Consider the following 9,746-nt stretch of genomic DNA (forward strand, 5'->3'; position numbering starts at 1 on the left):
TAAGTGAGTTTAAAATGTCATTCCAACTCACAAACACACTCACAGGTCACACAACATAACTGAATTAACTCTTGTCCCTCACCATTATCGATCACCACTTAGCTGACATTTCTAATTAACAGAAAACCTCGGAATGCACTCATTGCCTTAATCAAATTATGATTAACTATGTGTAATTCTGTGTGATTAGTTAGGTATTTACTAAATAAATAATTAAACCCGATGTTGTATTACTGATTCAACTTGTTAGCCAGGGTTTGTGAAGAACCAAGAATTTACTAATTTATCAAGCAAGGACAAAGAGCCAGCCGATTGAAATTCAGGAGATATAAGCTTGACCAGCGATATATATATCTCTGTCTCTCTCGCGAGGAGACCAAGGCGCATTTCGTTGTTGACGCGTGTTCCGGTTAAAACATCGTCAATAAACGGAGAAAAGGGTTTGAACATAATGCATTATAAGTAAAACCCTTCCCTTGCCAAGGGAATCCTATGTGCTACGTTGAAATTCCTCCGCCTTCTGGAACAGAAGTCCCGCCCCGTGTAGTTCCGTTTGATTTCAGCGTGTGAAATCATTGACTGCTGGAGTGTGCCCAGTATATTCGTTCATGAAGAATTATTCAGGTCACACTCAAGTCAGTCCTTATGATATCCAGACGGATATCAATGTCTTATCCAATTGAACTAATAAGTGTAAATCTTGCCATTTACATTCTGAAATAGATCTTTAAAATAATATCCAAATTGATGAGTTTTCTAAATAGGACATTGTAAACTTTTTCCAAACTAACCTAGATGAAGCAACGTCTCAGGTTAATTAAAGTTTAATCCCAAATAGCCTATACAGGCTATTTCAGTAATCCAGTACTGACAGAAGCCCCGCCCCAGAGGGAATCCCGTGTGGCTTCAGCCTTAGGGAGAAGTGTACCATAGTGGTGGTGAATGTTCCCAACATTTGATCTACTGTTTACACTTATGATATCCAATCAATGGAGATTGTATGGATTATCGTCTCATTCAATTTAATAAATTCAATTGTTGAATATAACTTAATGTTCTTCCAATCTCATGCCCTCTTCACAACTGTGTTGATGAGTTTGGACCATGAAAGGTCCTTAGTGATGTGGACTTTGAGGAACTTGAAGCTATCGAAGCTATCGAACTTGAAGCTCCACTACAGGATGCCACAATTGGCTAGTTAGAAGTTGTACACATGGGCCTGATGTGACAGCTCAGAGCTTCTGCTCCTAACTGTCCACATACTTTTCTTGGCTGGGAGGAGGAGGCAAGGATCATGGGGTTTACTGATGGTGAGAATTGGTGGTCTCATCATTGAACGTAAATTTGCCCAACAGTTTTGATATATGTTCATCATAATCCATTACACCCCATATTATGCAACTTAGTAATAATATAGAAATATACTTTTCATACTACAAAAACAAGCATACAACGTCGTAGGAGATTTCTAAACTAAACTTTATTTTCAATTGAAGAAACTTCTTTTGTGGAGTGAATTATATTACCAAAGGACAGTCATGGCATTAATTAAGGAGATTGATGGAGGTTTGCAAAATATATGTATTGCGTTTTTGGTTTTGAATAAGAGAGATCTTTATCTTTAGTGTTCAGAAGCTATATAGTGCTCATGCAGTGTGTGAGTGGTGTATGATGCTATGTGCTTCTCATTTCTTCCTTTGCATTTTCCCATCTTGGATATATGGATCTATCTACACACTTTCCCCTGCTGTCGTTGATATCCCCATATAGTTTTGTACTCCATATGATGCATTAGGTATTGTATAATTTGAACGACCATATTGCAAAAACACCTCACACATTTTTTAAACGAACTTGAGGTATTATTCGTATTGATGGTATCGCTCAGAATCTGAACTGGTATTTTTCAATGTTGAGTGAGAATCACCATTTTCTAATGCGTGTAATGTTTCATTCAAAAAGTGTATTTAATGACAGATAGAAATATAAATAGATAGATGGACAGGAATACTGAACGAACGTATAAATGCAACATGTGAAGTGTTCATATGCCACAACTATTATGGGGGGTGGATTATCTTGGCAAAGGATACATTCTCACTAACAGAGATGAAAACAAGTTTGTGCACAACATTTGAGAAGAATAAGCTTTTTTCAACCCAATTACATGACCCAAAATATAATTATCATAAAGGTATTTGGTCTTGGTGAATTTAAAAACAGATATAAAGTAGTTACAAAAAGTTAATAATTAAAAATGCAACTATGATCAAATAACACAATTTTAAAAAAGGTACACAATAGGATTTGGATGTCACATGTTGCAGGAACGGTTTTCTAATCCTTCAGTTATTATCCGTATTAATCTAACAGATAAAACATGTGCAAGCTGCTGTGTGCAAGATGCAAATAAATAAGTAATGTCTATACGGTTAAGTATAAATACAGTCACTTGAAAGAAAAGGTATATGCATTTAATATTCATAAGCAGAAAAAAACTATATGATTTCTTAAGGAATGTCACAAATATCATACTTGACATCAAAATGTACAATTAGGTGTGTTTTGTTTGTGTATGTACTTGGGGGAATGTACATGAAATACATATATATTTTGCCAATTAACACAGGAACAATCCATTGTGCATTCTTCTGCCAAATCAGGTCCTTAATCATAAGGCTGTCTCTATGAGAGCTGGAAAACCTTTCATTGGTGAAAAAAATGCCATAGGAGCTGTGACACAGGCTATTAGTTAGCCAGCAACTGTACCATTAGCAGTGCCAAAGTGAGAGGCAAGAAAGCCAGACAGAAGGCAGTGGGTCGGGGAGCACTTCCTGAATTGACTGATGACTCTGAAAAAGTAGGAAAAATAAAGATTCAGTGAATTACATTTACATTTAAAAGACGCTCTTATCCAGAGCGATTACAAAGTGAATGACATCCAGTGGAACAGCCACTTTACAATAGTGCATCTAAGTCATTAAGGGGGGGGGGGGGGTGAGAAGGATTACTTATCCTATCCTAGGTATTCCTTGAAGAGGTGGGGTTTCAAAGGTGGTGATTGACTCCGCTGTTGTCGTGAGGGAGTTTGTTCCACCATTGGGGGGCCAGACAGAACAGTTTTGACTGGGCTGAGCGGGAACTGTACTTCCTCAATGGTAGGGAGGCGGGCAGGCCAGAGGTGGATGAACGCAGTGCCCTTGCTTGGGTGTAGGGCCTGATCAGAGCCTGGAGGTACTGCGGTGCCGTTCCCCTCACAGCTCCGTAGGCAAGCACCATGGTCTTGCAGTGAATGATGAAAGTAGATTGTCTTTTCATGTTTCTGTTCAAATGTTGACTTTGCTCTTACAGATGTGTAGTTGTATTGTGACAATTAATACATACCAACATTGACGCTGCCCGGAAGGATGTTCAGGGAGGTGGAACTGTTGGTGAAAGTTGCCTGTGCGCTGCATGCGCTGGGAACCGAAGATTTGTTACTGAACATGAGGGTCATGTTGGTAACTACAGATCCACTCCTAGGAAAGAAAATGGACAACCCACAGAAATCATTATCATCACTGTCATAATCAAAGTATTCAAGTCGGTAATGAGAATTCATACTTACTTGAATGAGTTGACAATGGAACGAAGGAAGTTTGGGGTTTTAGCAAAAATCTTGTTCACCTGCATTGAAATATTGAAATATGATTACCAAAGCTTAACAGAGTCAAAGAGTCAAAACACCAAGCGCTACAAGAAGGTGCCCCAGACTCGTCTGCTAATTTGGATACTTTAGCTGTTTTTATTCTGAGAGAGGGAAATGGTGTAAATCAAGAGGACTTCATGTGTTCTGAAAAATGAGATGTTGAGGATTATAATAAATAACGCTTTGATGTCATAGAACAAAGCCCAGACTGCTCAAGATTGACCTTGAAATTGGATGCCTATCCATGTCGTAAAGACATCGGGAAATCCCATAATCCCATAACAACGGATACAAAGGTTGCATGTTCAATACCAGTTGTAGACACTAGTTTATTATGTTTTTGTTTCAACTCTATCCCAAACATTAACTGTTAACTTAACCTTTCGGAATGAATGCCTAAACATACTGTTTTCACCCTATCCAAAACCTTAACCATTAACAGAAAATGTGTCATGCTATACATAAATGCTGACATGCAAAACAACGTCAAATTTCAAAGTTGCTCCAAACTTCAAATTTCCAAGGTAGGAATACGCCACTCAAAAGCGGACTTTTAGTATTTGTTTCATTAGTCAATTGTTGATATAATCCTCAAAATGTTTGCATGTCAGCAATCACATTTTGAAGATATAAACCTCTTGAAACTAGGGGGCGCTATTTTCATTTTTGGAAAAATAATGTTCCCAAAGTAAACAGGCTATTTTTCAGGACCAGATAATAGAATATGCATATAATTGACAACTTAGGATAGGAAACACTCTAAAGTTTCCAAAACTGTTAAAATATTGTCTGTGAGTATAACAGAACTGATATTGCAGGAGAAAGCCTGAGAAATTTAGAAACCTCTGCGTTCCTATGCATCCCTATTGAGCAGTGAAAGGGATATCAACCAGATTCCTTTTTTTCTATGGCTTCCCTAATGTGTCTAGTGTCACAAGACATAGTTTCAGGCTTTAATTTTGAAAAATGAGCGTGAGCGACAACATTGCGTCAGTGGTCAGCTGGTTGCTCTCAGAGTGATATGTTTCTCTTGCTCCTACTAAGAAGCCAACTGACCCAGTTGATAATTTATCGAATAGATATTTGAAAAACACCTTGAGGATTGATTATAAAAAACGTTTGCCATGTTTCTGTCGATATTATGGATCTAATTTGGAATATTTTTCGGCGTTGTCGTGACCGCAATTTCCGATCGATTTCTCAGCCAAACGTGAAGAACAAACAGAGCTATTTGGCTACGAAAATAATTTTTATGGAAAAAAGGAACATTTGCTATCTAACTGGGAGTCTCCTGAGTGAAAACATGCGAAGCTCATCAAAGGTAAAACGATTTAATTTGATTGCTTTTCTGATTTTCGTGGCCAAGCTGCCTGCTGCTAGCTAGGCATAATGCGATGCTAGGCGATCGATAAACTTACACAAATGCTTGACTTGCTTTGGCTGTAAAGTATAATTTCAAAATCTGAGATGACAGGGTGATTAACAAAAGGCTATGCTGTGTTTCAATATATTTAACTTGTGATATCATGAATATGAATATTTTCTAGTAATATTTTTTGTCCGTTGCGTTATGCTAATTAGTGTCAGTTGATGACAATTCTCCCGGATCCGGGAGCGGTAGTTCCAAGAGTTAACATTCAAAATACAGAAACACAGCAGGTATGATCCATTTTGCATCATAAGATGCTGTGTTTGCTTCATACGATGCAAAATTCATCACACTGGCTGTATTTCTGCATTTAAAAGTTGTTTAAAATCTTAATGACTTGATTACTGACATGCAAAACTGTAAATATTCCCCATGTTGTGCACATTGTACTCTCTGTTGCCCATAACAGCTGTTAGGCAGGCACAAGGGTTCATGTCCACTAAGAAGACCGTAAAAAAAAGTCTGGACATTGTTCTCAACGGGGAGGTCCAAGAGTACGATAACATTGTACTGAATAATCTTTGGTTCTATATAACAATAAGATGCCCACTGATATCCAGTCTCTTTGGTGTGGTATTGATGAAAAGGCATTTGGATACTTACCTCTGAGACCACTTTGCCAGCCAGAGCCTTGAATGCTGAAGAAGACGGGTTGGCAAGATCCGAGGTGAATTTCTCATCGAGACTGAACCGAAGAATCAGGGTTCCTTCACTAGAAGATGGAGGGTTAGTTAGTGCGACTGCAGCGGTGGTGGCTGCTGCCGGAACAGTGGTGATGGTGGTTGCTGCCAGAACAGCAGTGGTGGTGGTTGCTGCCGGAACAGCGGTGGTGGTGGTTGCTACCGGAACAGCGGTGGTGGTGGTTGCTACCGGAACAGCGGTGGTGGTGGTTGCTACCGGAACAGCGGTGGTGGTGGTTGCTGCCGGAACAGCGGTGGTGGTGGTGACATCTGCCAGAGTGGTGGTGGTCACCGCTGCAGTTGGAGCAGCAGTTGTTGCAGCGGAGGTGGTTGCATTAGGCATTGTAGTAGCTCCTGCAAAAATGCAACATTCAACGCAATGTTTACATTTTGCAATTAATAAAAAAATATTGGTCACATACACGTGTTTAGCAGATGTTACTGCGTGTGTAGCAAAATGTTTGTGCTTCTGGTTCCGACAGTGCAGCAATATCTAACAATTAATATCTAACAATTTCACAACATATTCCGAAAACACACAAATCTAAGTAACGAATGGATTTAAGAATATATACATATATGGGTGAGAAATATCAGAGTGGCATAGACTAAGATACAGTATAATATTATAGAATACCTTTATAAACATATGAGATGAAGTGTCTGATCAGTTGTGTTTTGGGATCTCATGAAGGACAGAATAACAACATAACTGTATCTTTGAATGTATATATTTCCCAGTTGTCAGGGTCATACCCAAATTTTGGGGAACTGATATGATTAAAATTGAAACCATTTGTGGGAAGATGTAATGTGATTTTAGAATTCTAAATTAGATAATTGATTTTCATATGAAGTCATAAACAAGTCAGTGGCCACGCCCACCCAAGCACAGACATTACATTACGACAAAAGGAGGGAACACCCCTTTTCCCCGAGTGCATAAAACCCACTCGTGACAAAATGTACAATTAGTCAAGAAAACGCAGGGACAGGAGTCCCCACGTTGAAATGGCAACTACTCTACAGAACAAGCAGACGGACAGTGTTGAACCGGACGTTGCGAATGTTTAGGAAATCTACAAAACTAAAGATGCACACATTCACAGTCTGCAGCTGTATATGTGGAATAGTCTCGACCGAAGACGAGAGGAAACATTTCACAATCAAACGACCGAATTGTACTCTGAAAGATCCATGGAGAACATTTCCCTATTCAATGTATCCATTGTAACAGAGATAGAAAGACTTGATCTCTGGTCGACTCTCCAGCAGACAGACCGAAGATTTCGTCAAAGAGACAACAAGACATACAGGCATGAATATATATATATATTGCAATTCTTTTCAAATGAGCGGCTGTTCATGTGAAAAGTATTATCATTTCAATGAGCCTTTTTATCAACTGTGTGTAGTGGTTCCCATTATGTCTTTCCCACTCTTTATCTGTCCCCACCCCTGTCCATTGTCTACCAAGACGTCATATCGGTTTAGTCCACTAGGGACCCTTTATTGCATTGTGTTAGTAACCAATAAGCACCATGTCGGTGTCCGCAACATGGCTGGTTTTCCTTTTGTTTCCTCTGGTTTTCCTTTTGTAGTCCATGATTGGCTGTAGACCCTGCCACATACGTATTGAGCCGTTGAATTGTGAACCCACTTTGTCTCTATACTGACGTTTTGCCTATTTGATTGCCATGTCGGAGGGAATGACTACTCTGTTTGTATTCTTCCATATTCCCAGTCACCTTCCATGTTTAATGCAGTGGTTCGTGTTTTCTGTTTTGCGCGAATACTGCCATCTATCCACAATCTCTGGTTAGGGTAGGTTTTAATAGTCACAGTGGGTACAAAATTCCTATACACTTCCTGATAAACTCAGTTATCGTTTCAGTGAATTTGTCCATATTATTCTCGGAAGCTACCCAGAATATATCCAAGTCCACATGATCAAAACAGTCTTGAAGCATGGATTCCAATTGGCCAGACCAGTGTTGAATAGTCCTCAGCACGGGTACTAACAATTTGAGTTTCTGCCAATATGAAGGGAGCATAGAAATGGAGTTGTGGTCAGTTTTGCCGAAAGGAGAGTGGAGGAGGGACTGGTATGCAACCCGGAAGTTGGAGTAACAGTGGTCAAGTGTTTTAGCACCATGAGTACTACACTCAAATTGCTGATAGAAATTAGGCAGCATTTTTCTCAAATTTGCTTCGTTCAAATCTCCAGCTAAAATAAATGCAGCTTCAGGATATATGGTTTCCAGTTTGCATAAAGTCCAGTGAAGTTCCTTGAGGGCCATCGTGGTATCAGCTTGAGGTGGGATATATATTTGATTGTGAGGTATTCTAGGTCTGGTGAACAAAATGACTTGTATGTTCCTGTATGTTATCACAATTACATCATTTGTTGTTAATCATCAAACATACATCCCCTCCTTCTTCCCAGTGAGATGTTCATTACTGTCGGTGCGATGAACTGATAATGCAGATTGCTGGACGAACTCCGACAGTATATCCCGAGAAAGCCATGTTTTCGTGAAACAGAGTATGTTGCAATCCCTGATGTCTCTCTGGAAAGAAACCCTTGCCCTAATCTCATCAACGTTGTTAATCAGGGACTGAACATTAGCAAATAATATACTCGGGAGAGGTGTGTCATCAAAATTGCTGGTATTGCGTTGTTTTGGGTGGAAATCAGTTCAATGCTGGTGCAAACAAAGGATCTGCTTGGGGAAAGTTATTGCTGGTCATAATGCTGGTAGTGCTGGTGAGTTACCGTCGCTCTGATTTCTAATTGTGCTTCCCAGCTGTAATAAATAGCACGTATAGTTTCTGGGCAAACAATGTGAGAAAAAATACAGAAAAAAACTAAACACTGCAAAGTCTCCTAAGAACTAGAAGCGAGGCAGCCCTATCTTTCCGAGCCATCTAGTGTTTTGAGTGTGTGAGAATAAGAAAAGAGATGTGTTGATGAATTGTCTTACGTGTGACCACAATGGAGGATGAATTGATAGGTAAGGTCAGGCCAGACGTGTTGGAAGTAATGGCAGTTTGTAAAGTTTGTGCTACCAGGCTATCGTTGGGCACTGAGCTGATGTTGTTGAATATCACTGTAGACTCCACCACAATTGACCCTGACCTGAAAATAATATGAGAAAAATGTTAAAAACTTTTACAAGCGTTACTTCAGTAACAACCCACTCCCAAGGCATACTAAATAACAATACTCATTGAAATGTTATTTTCCTCCATCATCCACACTGTTTCAAAGACATTCAGATGATAATTATGTACCCACCTGAAACTATTGACAACAGTTCGAAGGAATCTGGCTCCAAATTGAGCCTTGAACAAATTATCCAGCTGAAAAAAAATGTATACAGAATTTTAAGTTATATTATAATAACAATTCAACAATGTAAGGCTGGTATCAAGATGCCATATGATGAATTATGACGAAGATGATCATGATTATGATTTTGTCATGCGTCTTTCAAATAACTAATGACACTGTATTAAATTGAATGAAAGTTACCTGTGTAGTCACATGATTTGCCAAAGCCAGGAACTCTGGTGACCTGCTGTTGCTCAGAGAGCTATTGAAGGTCGATGTCAGACTGAACTGCAGTGACAGTTGTGGGCTGGTCAGTGGCGCCTCTGTTGCACGGGATGCCGTTGTAGTTGACACTTGGATAGTTGGTACTGGGGTAGTTGCTACCGGCTTAGTTGGTAATGGGGTAGTTAGTACTTCGGTCAAATTGGTTATCGGAGTGGTTGGAGCTGGAGATGTTTTTACTACTGCAGTAGTTGGAGGAACTGTTGTGCTGACTACTGGGGTAGATGGATGAGCTGTTGCATTTACTGCTGGAGTTGTTGGAGGAGCTGTTGCATTGACTACTGGGGTAGATGGAGTTGCTGTTGTGTTGACTATGGGGGTAGTTGAAGGAGC

At 39.6% G+C, this 9,746-nt stretch overlaps 1 protein-coding gene across 1 annotated transcript; it reads right to left on the minus strand.

The window, feature by feature from the left end:
• Positions 1 to 1,461: 1,461 nt before the first annotated feature.
• Positions 1,462 to 9,523, minus strand: LOC135536906 (uncharacterized). The gene is made up of 7 exons (XM_064963127.1): positions 9,333 to 9,523; positions 9,096 to 9,160; positions 8,782 to 8,936; positions 5,721 to 6,151; positions 3,608 to 3,666; positions 3,385 to 3,518; positions 1,462 to 2,852 (listed from the first exon to the last, which is right to left on the minus strand). The coding sequence occupies exons 4-7, from the start codon at positions 6,138 to 6,140 to the stop codon at positions 2,749 to 2,751; spliced, it is 717 nt and encodes a 238-aa protein (XP_064819199.1). The 5' UTR covers positions 6,141 to 6,151; positions 8,782 to 8,936; positions 9,096 to 9,160; positions 9,333 to 9,523; the 3' UTR covers positions 1,462 to 2,748.
• Between the last annotated feature and the right edge of the window lie 223 nt (positions 9,524 to 9,746).

This window comes from Oncorhynchus masou, unplaced genomic scaffold (genome assembly GCF_036934945.1).
Source record: "Oncorhynchus masou masou isolate Uvic2021 unplaced genomic scaffold, UVic_Omas_1.1 unplaced_scaffold_6823, whole genome shotgun sequence".
NCBI classification, from domain to species: domain Eukaryota; kingdom Metazoa; phylum Chordata; class Actinopteri; order Salmoniformes; family Salmonidae; genus Oncorhynchus; species Oncorhynchus masou.

Bases quoted from the DNA above. Each gene is read 5' to 3' on its own strand.
- LOC135536906 (XM_064963127.1), bottom strand. From the start codon at position 6,140: ATGCCTAATGCAACCACCTCCGCTGCAACAACTGCTGCTCCAACTGCA. The intron at 3,519-3,607 runs GTAAGTATGAAT...TTTCTTTCCTAG, and splicing joins TCCATTGTCAACTCATTCAA to GAGTGGATCTGTAGTTACCA. The intron at 2,853-3,384 runs GTATGTATTAAT...CTACTTTTTCAG, and splicing joins TCCGGGCAGCGTCAATGTTG to AGTCATCAGTCAATTCAGGA.